The 15,599-nt window shown below is 35.3% G+C and overlaps 1 protein-coding gene across 6 annotated transcripts in view; it reads left to right on the top strand.

Annotated features, from left to right (window-relative positions):
- The window catches only part of DICER1 (dicer 1, ribonuclease III), a 65,933-nt gene that overhangs the window by 31,115 nt on the left and 19,219 nt on the right, over positions 1-15,599 (top strand). For all 6 annotated transcript variants that reach the window (XM_035327235.1, XM_035327234.1, XM_035327233.1 and 3 more), the window contains 9 exons: positions 345-513; positions 2,569-3,041; positions 7,140-7,272; positions 8,912-9,154; positions 9,252-9,406; positions 10,859-10,991; positions 11,494-11,569; positions 12,567-12,706; positions 15,069-15,248. In XM_035327235.1, the coding sequence (XP_035183126.1) occupies positions 345-513; positions 2,569-3,041; positions 7,140-7,272; positions 8,912-9,154; positions 9,252-9,406; positions 10,859-10,991; positions 11,494-11,569; positions 12,567-12,706; positions 15,069-15,248 (1,702 nt within the window). The remainder of the gene's footprint in view (positions 1-344; positions 514-2,568; positions 3,042-7,139; positions 7,273-8,911; positions 9,155-9,251; positions 9,407-10,858; positions 10,992-11,493; positions 11,570-12,566; positions 12,707-15,068; positions 15,249-15,599) is intronic.

Here is a 15,599-nt window from a genome sequence, read left to right as displayed (position 1 = left end):
CACTTTGGAATACCAGAAGTGAGGATGGTGATCAAGCAGATACAATTTGCTTTGCCATATATTTTCTGATATTGAAGTGTAGGTAGTGATATTAACCTCTTTTTTAGGAAGTATATGAGAAAGAATACTATTTTAGAACAAGGTAGTTTGGTATTTGGTGTGTTTTTTTGTTTGTTTTTTTTTTACTTTTTTACCTTTTTAATTCTACCTTTTTTATATATTTAACAGTGTAACTCTAGTCATTCATGGTGGAGAAACATACTTGACTATACTGCATATTGCCCTTGCTATTTGCCATGTAACCTTAACAGGCTGAAATAACTTGATCTTTGCCCTTAATTAAGATATACTTCTCAGCCATGTGAGATTGTTGTAGACTGTGGACCATATACTGACAAAAGTGGGTTGTATGGAAGATTATTAAAGGAATTGGATGAAGCGCTTCATTTTCTAAATGACTGCAACATATCTGTGCATTCAAAGGAAAGAGATTCTACATTAATTTCAAAACAGGTAAGGACATAACGTGCGGAAAAAAAAAGGGAATTGAAATCATACTTCTGTTTTTCTTTGCAGTATATGTTATGTTATTGAAACTTTCTAAGCTAACTGAAACTTTCTAAGTCAGCCTAGCATATCTACGCGAAAAGACTTATTTTTGTATTCCAGTGCAGGTAATGATTGGGGTTTAAACGTCAATCATCAATTCCACGATCAGAACTTCATCTGGTTTGAGAATCTTGTATTCGAATTAGCTTAAGGCAGAAAAATATTCTGCAACCTGATTTCTGAAGTCAAGAATTTGAAATCTTTATGATCTCCAATGACCTTTGAATAATTCAGTACAGAAGAGGAAATAATGCCTTAGGGAATATTAGGAAAAGCTCTGTGTAGTTGTATTACAAGATGATAAAGTAAGAGTAGAGGCAAAAATTCCAACCACAGCCCTACAATTTCCACAATTTATTTTAGAACAACATTGAATTAGTGGAATGGAATTTCAACCTGAAGCTTGCCCCTACCTTTCTACGTATTTGCCCACGTGTTGTCATGCAGGATGGCAGAGTAGAATACAGAAGGCACGGTGAGCATCTATTGTGCAGGGACCCGCCTCACTTTAGGTGTGAGGTAAAAGCACCCTTTTTTTCCTTTGGGGTTTGGGCTTTGAAATTGCCTCCTGAGGTACAACTATGTAAGTACTTAAGTCTCTTTATTTAACAAGAAGTTAGAAGTAAGTTGTATTTCTAAGGCAATCTATGAGGAAGTTGGCAATTGTATTTCTGGAATACTCTGGGCTGAAGAGAGTTTCCTTAAATATTTCTAGAAAACCAGCACTCTGGCACTGTCCAGAAAAAAAAGATTATTTGCATCAGAGAGAAGGATGATAAGTAAGGCAGGCTATAGTTCTACTTTTTGGTCTGTCACAATTGCACAAGAAGAGGAAGTCTTGGTTACTTTTGTGCTAAACTTAAAATGCAACAGGGTAAAATACATACGGAATACTGGCAGCTGGGTGCAATCCCAAGGATTTGGATAGTCCAGAGGAGTGGATTAACTGCTATGCTTCTGATGCATGTAGCCCTCTGTGCTTGTTTGCTGATCCAGTAGCTCTACAAGAAGATGGAGGCACCCATATTAAGAAAAAAAAATGTTTTCCACCTATGGTGTCTTTTTGTCTTGGCTGTGGGGAAAATCAAGGCTCTGTATGCAGTTACAATTTGTTTAGAAAAAAAAATGCCTTCAAGTCCCACAGCTAATAAATGTTAGGGAAGATAGTGTAAAGAAAACTTACTCTATATTTCTTCAAGAAAGGATTAAGGAAGAGGACAACTGAAAACCAACATCCTGACTGTTTTGAGATGCTTCTTTTGTAACAGGACATGCAGATCATGATTAGAATTGTTTGCAACTCATTTCTGTATTTCCTTGTTTAGTGTTTGATCACTTGACTCTGTGGGAGTAAAACCTTGCCATCAGATATGATGTTGATGGTACTTAAGAGTCTATGCTTTTTTTCTCTGAGTAGTGTATAGTTCCCTCTTTTTTTCCTATCAGAAAAAAGTACATACCCCAGATTTTTTTCTTTGAGAGGTGAGACTTATTAACATAATGCAACTTCGCAACTTCCTGCTCAGATATTTTTGGAAGCTTGGGAAGTATCACTAACAAATAGAAAAATGCCTACTAAAGCATTTATTTTGTTATTAGTTCAATGTTAAACAAAAGGGATAATTCTTTCTGCTTTGTTTACTGAGGTGCCTCAAGAAGTATTCTCATTTTCAGCATAATTATCGTAGTAAGGCAAATTTCAAATAAGTTTCACCAAATTGCAAAATATTATTTAAATTTGAGGTTCAGAAATGTCAGAATTTTAAAGTTTAGTTGTGACTTAGAACCAAAGTTCCCAAGGTTCTCTAAATGACAGAAGCCAATTTTAAATATTTTTGTAATAGAATAGGTATCATAATCCTTACAAAGATTGTGCTATATGAGAAACAAGATCCCAGTCTTACATGAATAATTCATGAATGTATTATTTAAACTGATATTTGAATTCATTTGTTGTAGATATTGTCAGACTGTCGAGCTGTGTTGGTTGTTCTGGGACCCTGGTGTGCAGATAAGGTAGCTGGGATGATGGTGAGAGAGCTACAGAAGTATATCAAACATGAACAAGAGGAGCTGCACAGGAAATTTTTATTGTTTACAGACACTTTCCTAAGGAAAATACATGCACTCTGTGAAGAGCACTTCTCACCTGCCTCACTTGACCTGAAATTTGTAACCCCAAAAGTAATAAAGCTGCTTGAAATCTTGCGCAAATACAAACCATATGAACGGCAGCAGTTTGAAAGCGTTGAATGGTATAACAATAGGAATCAGGATAATTATGTGTCTTGGAGTGATTCTGAAGATGATGATGAGGATGAAGAAATTGAGGAGAAAGAGAAGCCAGAGACTAATTTCCCATCTCCTTTTACTAATATTTTATGTGGAATTATTTTTGTGGAAAGAAGATACACAGCAGTTGTTCTAAATAGGTAAATCTTCTTTATTTAAAAAAAAAAAAATAATTAAAAAAAAAAACAGCTGCCAGCACATGGATGTTAGTATTGTGAATATGTAGGATATTGTATATCGTGTATTTTCAGAACTCCATTTAAAGTTGGTTTAGGAGACAATACTGGATCTATGTAAAGAAAGAATAACAAAAAAATCAGGTTATGTGTATATGGGGTGGATGGGAAGGGCCAAATGTTTTTGAAAATTATACTCAAGGGCTCATTTTGGACCTGGGTTTGTAATTTGATTTGTTTAGAAGGTGAAACACTGTACCTTAACTGTAAAATAGACATATACTGACTTGTACTAATCGGTCTTTTAATTTATGTTTGCAATGGATGCTGGAAATTCCTTTAGCCTTCTGAGTGCAATGGTTCTGGAAATTTTACCATTACCTTACTAAATCACATTATTATATGATCCAGTCCACAGAAATCAAATTTGCCCTTACATAAATATATCTTAAGATTTACCAGTACTACTTTAACAGTTGATGTTTATAAAAACGCCTATTCAGTAAAACACTAAGTACTTTCTTACAGTATGCAATAAGAAAAATATGAACCCTGGAATATTTGCCAAGGTACACTTTGCAGTACTCTCGTTCCTTATCAGTTCTTATTCCTGAATGTGATCCATGATAGTTATACATAACATTTGAAATTCTTAAATGCCATTTGCCACAAACTGAGTGCCATCTGATTTATTAACATCTTGATTTTGGTGGGGAGGGGAGGTAGGTTTATAATAGTGTGCTAAATGTCCTGTGCAATCTGTTTGTTGAGTTCTGGATACCTCTGAATCTGACCCTTCTGTTGTTACTTTTTGCCTGACTGAATAGTTTGTACTACATAATATAGTCTTTGATCTGCAGACTTGCCTATGTGTTTTTTGTGAACTTCATCTTTTTTGTTTGCTTTTCTGCACTCTTTAATATGTTTACATAAATATGCTATATAATGCAAATTAAGCCACTCAGTGAAATGAACGTGTTCTGTTATTAACTCTTGAAGAAATAACCTCAATAGATTGTGATAACTTTATTTTTGTTGAGTTGAAATGAGTATTTCACTACCCTACAGGGAATGAATGGAAATGTGGAATTTTATTTTTCTTTTAAATTATGAATGAGGTTGAAATACTTTTTTTTCTGCTGTCTGTTCTTGTAGACTGTGACTTATACACTATATACTAACTACTCTTGAAACCAACAGAGAATAATATCTAGATCCAATAGGTAACCGATTTCTGCCATCTTTAAGCTTTAGGCCCCTTTTGGTACAGGCTATGGGCAGCAAAAAATCAAACTATGCACCTTTTTTTAATTCACTTTTGAAAGTTAGCTAACATAATTTCAAAATGCTCCTGTACATCACGTACACCTGGTCTCAAAACTCCTGGAAGATCAGCACCCTTGGGCTGGTTGTTGGAAGCCTGGAGGTCTTCGGTGGAGAATCTTAGTGTAAGCTCACTTAAACAGAGGATTTAGTTCAAGGGCCTCTGCTGATGGCAGCTATGTTGATACGTAGAGGTAGAAATCCTGTTTCCTGAATAAGGAAGTTACAAACTTTTGAATTAGTAAATATACTAAAGTCACTCAAGCTCCCAATAATCCAGTATGGATCAAAATGAACTTAAAGTAGTAGTATCATTTTTTTTTTTTTTTTTAATCTGTCCTACAGTAAAACTTCAAGACTATAATCCTGTTTTATGAAGTCCATAGTTTCATGATAAGTGAGGAAGGACAACACTTGTAGCCTGTGTTGGACTTTGTGGAAGTAAGGGGTAGGATTTTCCTCTGACACAGTAATTAGGACTAATCTTTCTTTAGAGATCGTTAGCAGCAGCCACTGCTTATGTTTGTAAATGCTACTAGAGAGTGGAAAAACAAAAGCAAACAAACAAAACCAACCCATCTCCTGCCCCAAAACAACTTTTTTTGTTATTACTATACACAACTGATGAAGTGGCTCATTTACTGTTTTGTTTGGTATATACAGTTCATTCCTGATCTGAAATGGAGCTTAGAGGAAGCTGAAATCACTTTTTGAGGCCCCATGTCCATCTGTTTTCATTGCAGTGCCTCACAGCTTCCCTAGAGAAGGGTCTGAAAGCAGAAATTTGGGTCTGTTTGGAAAACAATACCTACTAGCTATCACTACTTAATTTTCTTTTTGACCACAATGTTAAAGTCTTAAATGTTTCTCAAGAACTTTCCAAAGCTGTGCACGGTGACATGTTTATTCAGTTGCTTTTAATTTTTGTCCATTTCTGTAATGAGTGAGACACAGTAGGAATGTTTGGAATGCTTACTAGATAGATGCTCAAATTGAAGCTATACAACTTGGCAGAAATGCTATATGGAGAAATAAAAGAAAAATAAGGCTTTGCTCCCATTATAACTCTTAATTTCTTAGAATGCCTCTCCCTAGGGCCTAGGATGCATATAGAAATGGGAATCTGTTCAGCTAGCAGAGCATTTGCTCTAGTACAAGAGAATCACAGAATGTTTTGGGTTGGAAGGGACCTTAAAGATCATATAATTCCAGTCCCCTGCCATACCCTACGCATGCCCCATCCAGCCTGGCCTTGAACACCTCCAGGGATGGGGCATCCACAGCTTCTCTGGGCAACCTGTGCGAGTGCCTCACCACCTTCTGAGTGAAGAATTTCTTCCTAATACCTAATCTAAACCTTCGCTCTTTTAGTTTAAAGCCATTCCACCTTGTCCTAGCTCTCCTGTAGTCCCCTCTAGATCTAGATACTGGGAGAATGCTATAAGGTCTACCCAGAGCCTTTTCCGGGCTGAACAACCCCAACTCTCAGCCTGTCTTCACAGGGCTGCTCCAACCCCTTGATCATCTTTGTGGCCCTTCTCTGGACTCATTCTAATACACCTGCATCCTTGTGCTGTCTGTTTCTATAAGGATATACCAAGCTATTTGCAGCTTTTCCGTTTTCTTCCTTATTCTCCCTGACCGTTCCAGTTTAAACAGGTTACAAAGGCAGGAAGCCTTCAAAGTGCTTTATGTTCACATAACCTTCATTAAAATCGGTGACTTGAGCAGTATTCCAGTGGGGGAGAGAGAGCAGGAGAACTTTGCTATTTTCTATTTGGTTTGACAGCAGCTAGCTGGGCACGTGCTAGATATGTAGCAGGGGGCTAGCACAACACCCAGCCTCTTCTGTGAGGCAGAACTGCTTGAGATCTAAGTGCAAGGAATTTGGATTTCTGTTGGAGGTGTATGAAGGCAGGCTGTCCTTACATGTGAGGAAGACCAGTTCAGTTGATGGACAGATGGATGTGATACGAGAAAACTGGTACTGGGAAGGCTCTAGTGAGACATGCAAGAGGTGTAATTATTTGTATGTGACCCCTTGATTCTATTGGCTCTGCTGCTCATAAGTCTGCTATGGTTGAGAAATCCCAGATTCTGTCCATACTGAAAACAGATCAACTAAGGATGCTACAGCATAAGCAATTACTTTGATTGCACAAGGTAATTATGCTCTTAAATCCACAAATGCCTCATTCTAGATTCAGTACTTTATTTATACAAGCAATCTTCCAGCTTGTCTGTGAAATCAAAGCATTGCCTTAGTCAGCCTTTTCTGCTTTTATAAGCTAAAGAAAGATGTAGGGGAATAAACTGAATGAACACCTTATGTTGAGGAAACATACTTTTTGAGGGAGCACTTAAAGGTCTTTCTGCTACAGTTAGTCATTTACAGAAAATGAAATTCACTAAAATGTCATGAATAGGGTTTAGTAACAACAGGAAGCTTTAGAGTAGTAGCTTGGTTTAAAAATACCTGGTTTTTAACAACAGGTTTTACCGTAAGTCTAAAATATATGTGATGCGTGCAGTTGCATGCTGTGTACATGGTCTGTCTTACTATCATTGTAGAGGTTTTTCACTAGAGATTTTTCTTTTTAAAGAAATCTAAGGCTAGCTTATGTGCTAGCAAGATGCAGAATTTTCATGTGTCCACTTTTAACATAGTTATTGTAAACAAAAGATTGTCTTCCATTTTTTGGTTTGTGTGACTTCTAAAAACACATGTAATATTTTTAGGTTGATAAAAGAAGCTGGTAAACAAGATCCAGAACTGGCTTACATCAGTAGCAATTTTATAACTGGACATGGCATTGGCAAGAATCAGCCTCGTAACAAGCAGATGGAAGTAGAATTCAGAAAACAGGAAGAGGTAACTTCAAGAAAAATAATTGAAACTAGCAGTACATTCAGAACTTTTTTTTTTTTTTTTAACAGACAGGGTCTGGGCACAGTCACTGGAAGTTCAGGGAATACCCATGGTTTAACAAATATGCATACTAATTTGACATACAGATGTTTTTCATAAAAATAACAGATGTTTAGATAAATTGCTATGTCACATTGTACAAACAAATTAAAACTTCATGTAAAATTATGCTCCTGTCTTGTGAGATCATCAGTCATCTAATTGTTCTCCGTTGGGTTAATAGTGGTACAGTAATACTGTACAGAAAGTCAAGGTCCCTGGCATTTTTAACAATTATTAAGTTGCTTTTATGTTTATTTTTGCTAAAAGTGAGTTTTGTAAATCTCCGAATTACATAAATATAGAACTCCATGATTTTGACCTCATATGCATGTAAAGTATTTTGAAGACAAATGCATTCCTCCCCCACACCCCAGCTGGGTTATCAACTTTCTAGCTTCTGTGATGATATTGTCATCTGGTATCCTTCTGAAATCATTTTGTACATGTATAAATTTGGCCTTTTATACGGTAAGGAGAGAATAATGTAAAAGAACGTTAACTTAAATGCACAGTAAAAAACAAAACAAAACAAAACAAAACAAAAAACTATGTAGTAAAACTCCTGAAGTGTAGTAGATCAGGAATTGAATAGTGAATGTATTTAAATGAAAAAATGTTGTGTCATATAAGTAATAAAGTTAATTATGCCTAATAAATCTGATTAAAAACAAACACACATACACATGCACATGTATGTATATATAAATACACTTACATGCATGAAAGGGGTGCAAAAAGACACATCTGTCATCCAGAACATAAAGCCTTTAAAAATGTCATAAACTAGTATGGGTTTAATCTACTAATGAAGGTTAGCTGATCATATGCCACTTATACAAATACTTGAAATCAATGAATGTTGTTGGCACCTATTCAATAACAAATTTAAAACATAAAGTTTTCATTTTTGGGGGGATCTTCTTTCTTTATTAACATGGTACCATCTCTATATTTTAATTTTTTTTTTTTTTTAAATACTTGTTTCTTTTCTAGAATTTCTAATATAATGACACAACTGCTAATGTTCTGGAAAATACTTTTTATGCTTCTTCTGACCCTTCTGTTTTCCACCTCAAAAAAAAAAATCCTTAATGTTTACTAAACAGTATAAATATGAGAAGTACCAACTCTAGAATGTGGCTTTTTTGCCCCCAAAGAGGATGTTTCAGCCTTAGAAATAGTTGATTGAAAAAAAAAAATGCACTCCTGAACGCAGCATTTTGTTATGCTCGATTTAGAAATAAATAAATAAATAAAATAGGTGAGTTCTTCTGTTGCTCGTGGCTGCAGTATCTCATTAGACTTGCATAATTTCAGATATATATCAGATATAATTGCTAGAAATCTGACTATTCTGACAAAATGGTCTTGCTGTGTTTCTGAAAATACTTTTTATAGTAGCTTTATATCTGCATACTTAAACAAATTTTTCAAATGTCTGATCAATTCTCCTAGATTGTAGTAGCTTTTGAGGAAATGGGTGATGCAGTCAAGTGTCAGATTAATCAATCTCTCAAATTCATCTTCATTACTTTTGCAGGTTCTTAGAAAATTTCGAGCACATGAGACCAACCTACTTATTGCTACTAGTATTGTAGAAGAGGGTGTTGACATACCAAAATGCAACTTGGTGGTGCGTTTTGACTTGCCCACAGAATACCGTTCCTATGTGCAGTCAAAAGGAAGAGCTAGAGCACCAATTTCCAATTACATAATGTTAGCAGATACAGACAAAATTAAAAGTTTTGAAGAAGATCTTAAGACATACAAAGCCATTGAGAAGGTATGTGGCCAGAGGAACGTGCCTGTTTTTGTTAAATTTATCATAGTATGTTTTAAAGGAAACATCTCTCATCATATTGTGTTCTTGAAACGTTAAGATCCTGAGAAACAAATGCTCAAAATCTGTTGATGCTGGCGAAACTGAAACTGAACCCATTGTTGATGATGATGATGTATTTCCACCCTATGTGTTGAGGCCAGATGAGAACAGTCCAAGAGTTACTATTAACACTGCAATTGGACACATAAATAGGTAGGAGGCATGTTCACTTTTACTTTTTGTCTGTGAATAAAAAGCTTGTAAGTTTGTCTTGGAACATGGGAACATAGGTTGGGGCATTGTACATATTTTCTCTTGGGAATCTTGAACAGGGTCTTCTCTTGAAAAGAAAGTAATTGCACTGGTTTGAAGGGATAGTTCACTTTCGGTCTCTTTATCCTACAGAGATTCTAGCTCTGATATAATAAATGTAATAATGGATTCCTTTGTAATTAAAACCGTTCTGTAATTTAAAGCTGTCTTGAGAACTTAATTTCAAACTAGATAGTAAGGTCCTTTTTTCCCCCCGATACCAAACTAGATTTAAAAATAGATAAGTAGCATGTTAAAACTGTAGTAAAATCTTCCAATTCTGATATTCACATTTGCCAGATCAATGTGTTGCTGTTGTTTTTGTTGTTGTATTCAAAAACAAAAACATAGTAAGCTGAACATAATACCATTCCACAAGACAGGATAATATGCTTCCAAGGGAACAAGCTGATTCCATCTTTGTAAAGTCATGGCAGTTAGAGAAGGTCCTCAGAGACAGGAAAAGGTGAATGTTGTGACCCTCTTCCAAAAAGGCAAAGACGACGAGCCAGAGAGGTACAAACTGCTCAACTTTCCCTTAGTCATATGGATCAAGTACTTATAAAATGTGTTCCTAGATGCCTAGATGTGTAAAGAAAAGGTGGTTTGCAGTGTCCTCAAGGGCAGTTTTTGCCCTTGAACCGATCCTGTTGTCTTCTGTGTTGAAAAGTTTGACTCTATGAACAAGGGAAAATCAGTGAATGTCATTTACTTCACTTAAGTAAAGCTTTTGATGGAATTGCCATAGCACATCAGTAGTCATATTTGTGAGATGTAGACCATTTGGGTGGGACGGCCTGGCAAATAAAACATGGCAAAGCAGTCAGATTCACAGAGTGTAGTGGTAGATGACTCAAAGGCTAGCTGGTGTCTGGTTGTGTGTGTCATGGGCCATTAGCAGATCCGATGCAGTTCAATTCATTGACCTGGTAGTATAGAATGCGTCCTCAACACGTTTGCCTTTAACACCTATTTAGGAGGCAGGGGACGTAACTACAGCAAAGGAAGGGCTACCGTTTGGAGGGGAACCTTGACAAATTGGAGAAATAGGACAGTGAACCCTAGAGACTGAAAAAAGATGAAAGCAAGCTGTGCTACATGGGAGAGAATAGTCTTGTGCATCATTACAACCTTGGAACTACCCGTTTAGAGACCAGATTTGTGGAAAAGGACTTGGAGGTCTCCTATTTGGCAGTCAGCTGAACATTAGTCATGCATGTCCCCTTACAGTGCTCAGTGTATCATGAAATGATTTTATGTAGTGTTTACTCCAGTAAGGCAAGAGTCCATTGAAACGTCTTTAGGTTTCAATTTGCAAGTTCTGATGATTTGAAAAATCTCTTGTCAATTTAGGTACTGCGCTAGATTACCAAGCGATCCATTTACGCACCTAGCTCCCAAGTGTAAAACCCGAGAACTACCTGATCATACATTTTACTCTACTCTCTACCTGCCAATCAACTCACCTCTTCGAGCTTCAATTGTTGTAGGTATCTGGGGAAGAAAAAGCATGGAAATAAGTGAATATGTTGGTATAGATGTGTGCACGCCTCTTTTAGATTATTTTCAATGTCATTAATGAAAATCACACGATTTTTCTCTTCCTGTGTTGTGCTCTGTAACTGCATTTAAACGTGTCTATTTCTGTTACCTGTATTCCAGCAGTTACTGTTTGTTTATTCCATGGGCAAAAATACTTAGATATCCTTCCCAATGCCTTGGTTTTTTTTTTGCATGTTTATATATTGGTCAAAGGAATAAGTGCTTTATTGTTTTTGATCAATAATAGTTTTCAGTTTGAAAGCTTGTAATTGTGGTTTCCATGGAAAATGAGTGTAAGTATCTTCATGAAACTTTCATTGGTGTAATATTTTATTAAGCTTTGCTTGCCTAATATTTTTATGTTAAATTAAACTAATTGTTTCTAACACTTAGGAAGTAATGTGCTAATCAACTCATATATTTAAGAAACATTTATACGTTTCTAGGGTCCTCCAATGAGTTGTGCAAGATTGGCTGAGAGAGTTGTAGCTCTTATTTGCTGTGAAAAACTGCACAAAATTGGTAAGAATTTGAAAAGGAATGTCTCTTTTGTAAAGAGTGTTTTGATAATTAAAGGTTGAAGAAGGTGTGACTGTTATGCATATAAATTGGATTTCTGATGTGTCCATCTACTGTAACTTCTTTTCTCTTGCCTTGCTCTGTGATGTCGTCATGTAGTTAATGATTCAGCATATACCTCTTAAGCTAAAGTCATTTTCCAGGGAAGTTTTCTTATTTAACATATTATATTGCAAATGCAATATTAATAAGAGACAAACAATTTTTTACATTGAATATACTTAATGTAAAGGGGAAAATAATCTTATTCTGTAGAAGGTGTTGGTTATAGATCAGGAACTACATACCACGGCCAAAAAATAATTTCATGTTTGTTAAAGTGAATCTTAACAAATGAATTGTATTTACTGCATTGTAAGTCATTGTCCAGAAATAAGACATAGCAGGATTATTTTAATTGTCTCTAGTAATGAAGCACATTCTTATAGAATGTTTTAAAGAGAATTCCATGTTATCAGTGCTTTGAATGCAATACAGAAATATTTATATTTCATTTAAACAACAAGTTTGGCTTTTGTATGTTGTCCATCTGATGAGTTACACCTTTTGATCACTGAATTCAAAGCAATAAATTTATACAAGAATAACATTTTGATGGCTCAACTCAGAATTGAGGACATACTGTCAACAGTAGAAGCTCACTTTTTAGAATGATACAGGAATATAAATGTTCCCTCTTTCTTAGTAAAACTCCATGTGAATTAAAAATTTTGATAACTGTCATTATATTTAAATTATTAAGTACTTATTTATAGTAACATTTTATAATTTAACATTTTTCACTCCTTCCCCAAAGTTAAAGTTTTGGAGCCTTGCATTAATGTATTTTAAAAAATTAGTTGAGATGTTTTGCTGAGCAGCCACATCTGCATAGTACCTGAAGAGACCAAAGCTTGATTGTTCTTAATGCTATTTCTTTGTAATCTTTCACAATACTCAGGTGAACTGGATGATCATTTGATGCCAGTTGGGAAAGAAACGGTTAAATATGAGGAAGAGCTTGATTTACACGATGAAGAAGAAACCAGTGTTCCAGGAAGGCCAGGCTCTACAAAAAGAAGACAGTGCTATCCTAAAGCTGTTAGTACACTCAGTGCTGTTCACATCTCCAATCTAAGATGTTATGTACTGATAAGAGGACAAAATTGCTAACTCACAATGCTTACCTGATAGGAATCTTTAACAATTTAATTTAATCTTGAAACATTTTGCAGCTTTAGCTGTATGGGAACTTGCACTATTACCTTATTATTACAAAAGAACTTATGGGAAAGTATGCTGCGGAAGCATGCCTATAATTGAAGGAATGTACACTTTCTATACAATTTCTACACACTTCTATAAAGCTAGTTGACTGTATTTTCCTAGCATAGTGATAACTGGGAGATAAAATTATAGAATTATCTTGCACAGATAATTTGTAAAAATTTAAGTTCTTTGGTAAATGTGTTAGAGCAATGGAAGAATTATTGTCTTTCTGGAAGAGATAATTTAAGATGGATGGGGATGTCCAGGAGGCCAAAATATGTCTGCCAGGCATTCAAAATTATCTGCAAGGCACTAATTAAATGCAGAAATTGCTCCTTTACACACAGTTTTTTTTAGATGCTTGGTTTGGTGACTTTTCTGTTTGAGCAAGGAATTTGATAATTTTTTGTTTAACTTAGAGTATGAAATAATATTTTCATTTTAAAAATAGAAGCTTTAAATATTAAACTTATTATAATGAAAGGATTACCTAAGATAACTGATAATTGTTTCATTAAGTAGCTTATCCATAGATCTTTTACAACAGGTTTCAGACATACAAGATTGTAAAATTGGACTTATTAAATGTTATTTGTGGAGATTATTTTTTTTTTAATAATAAGAGGAAATGTAAGAAGTTTTGTGACTGCTCAGGAACCTTCCTTGTTCCCCTGCAGTTGTTATGGGTTCTGTCTAAGGTTCTTTGAATTAACTTGTAACTTGATCAGAAAAACTCATTGAGAATAGATTGCTGATAACCTTTGCATTTCATGAAGAATCCTGTAGCCATTGGTCACATCTGGGAATGTCTGCATATATACTCAGAGTGGTAGGGTACAGTGTTGTGTTCATGTACAGCCTCAGTTATGGTGATACCCCTTAAGGAATTCCATTCTTGGCATCTTCCACATGCTCCAATTTTATTAGTAGCTTAAATAATTAGTTATTAGGAAGACCAAGGAAAGGGTACTGTGACATCATAAAGAATATCATGGATGGAAAGTCAGATGAGAAAAACTTCTTGTAAGACTTGACAAACTTAACAGCTTGGATCTTTGATGTGTTTTGTGGTGCTTCTTGTCACCCCAAGTGTCTTTTTCAGTCCTCTTACCTGTCTATTCATTTTTTGAACTGGGGCTACTTGTAAAATGCACAATACTATCATTTGTTTGGAGGAGTTGATTTGTCAAGTGAGGCATCATTCTTTCTCAGTTATTTTTTCAATACAAAATCCAAGAATATTTTCCCTTGCTTTTGTCCCAGCTTTTCACATCTGGAAAAGAAGCTTTGGCAAGTGTTTAAGGTCTACAAGGTCCTCTTGGGCTTAATATAGTTATTAAACTTATGAGTAATTTTCCATTAAGCCAAAGCTGTAGTTTTGCTGCAGTATAACTTTAAAATTCATGACTACATGTATTGCAGTTTATTTTTAGATAAACAGAAGGATCGCTTTCTGAGACCTGTAAAGTAGTGAACTCCTACCAAACGTAAAGCATGGTTTCTTAGGGTCTATTAGAAATATGAACAGCAGAGTTAAAAATGCTTCTGGCTGTTGAAAATATTCAAATCTACAAGCTAGAATTGTTACTGGAAAACTTTTATAGTGTAATGCCTGCCTGGGCAACAGGGGCAATGTATATTATTTTGTTTGTGTTTATCCCTAGTGGGGGAAAAAATGACATTTTGAAACTGTTTTTCTGAGGAAAATAATCTGTGTTACAAAAACTGTAAAGTCAGCCAAGCTTATATAAAAACTGAATTACTGGAGTGTAGGGTTTTTAATTTGTTTTATTTGTCCAAAGATCTAGGACATAAAGGGTGTTCCAGAGATACTGGCTAAATATGGTAATTGGCATCAAAATGTCAATTTTATTAATAGTGAAGTTAAGTCTGTGTTCTACAATTAGACTTGTGTTTCTAACACAGGGTGGATACAATGAAAAGTTAGGTATGTAATAGAATTTGCCTTACCAAACAGGAAGATCTGGAGCACTGCAGGAGTTCGTGACTCCCAGGTCAATCTGGTGACCAAATGTCATTGCTTAACAAAGCAAAAGTCTAAATTAATTTTCTTATTCCTCATTTTTAGCAATACTTTTTCCAATTACATGCATGAGGCTTGTTCAAAGAGTAATGTTTAGGTGAATTTTCCTAATTTAATCATATTAATTTTGTTTTCTTTTTTGCTTTTTAGATTCCAGAATGTTTGAGAGATAGTTATCCCAAACCCGATCAGCCCTGTTACCTGTATGTGATAGGAATGGTGTTAACTACTCCATTGCCTGATGAGCTCAACTTCAGGAGACGAAAGCTATATCCTCCTGAGGATACAACAAGATGTTTTGGCATATTGACAGCCAAACCTATACCTCAGGTAATAAATCTAGCTCCTTTGCTTCATCTACATGCTTCACAACGACCAATTTTCCAGACTGAAGAGTTGGAAATGATCATGAGAGGCAAGAGGCATCTGGATAATGCCATTAATAATATGCTTTAACTTTTGGTTAGCCCTAAAGTGGTTAGGCACTTGGACTTGATGATCTGTGTGGGTCCCTTCCAACTGTTCTGTTTTATAACTGCTGCTTGTATCAAGCAACCTCTGGAAAATAAGCAGTAATATATCTAGTCCAGTCACCACTTTATTAATAGAACAAGCTGTTCTATTGCTGCCACTTTCATTTTACTATTTTATTTTTTATTATTTTCCAGTGGCAAATTCAAA

This window comes from Oxyura jamaicensis, chromosome 5 (genome assembly GCF_011077185.1).
Source record: "Oxyura jamaicensis isolate SHBP4307 breed ruddy duck chromosome 5, BPBGC_Ojam_1.0, whole genome shotgun sequence".
In the NCBI taxonomy this organism is placed as follows: domain Eukaryota; kingdom Metazoa; phylum Chordata; class Aves; order Anseriformes; family Anatidae; genus Oxyura; species Oxyura jamaicensis.
The sequence above is the reverse complement of the archived record's forward strand: the minus strand, read 5'-3'. Positions and strand labels throughout refer to the sequence as shown.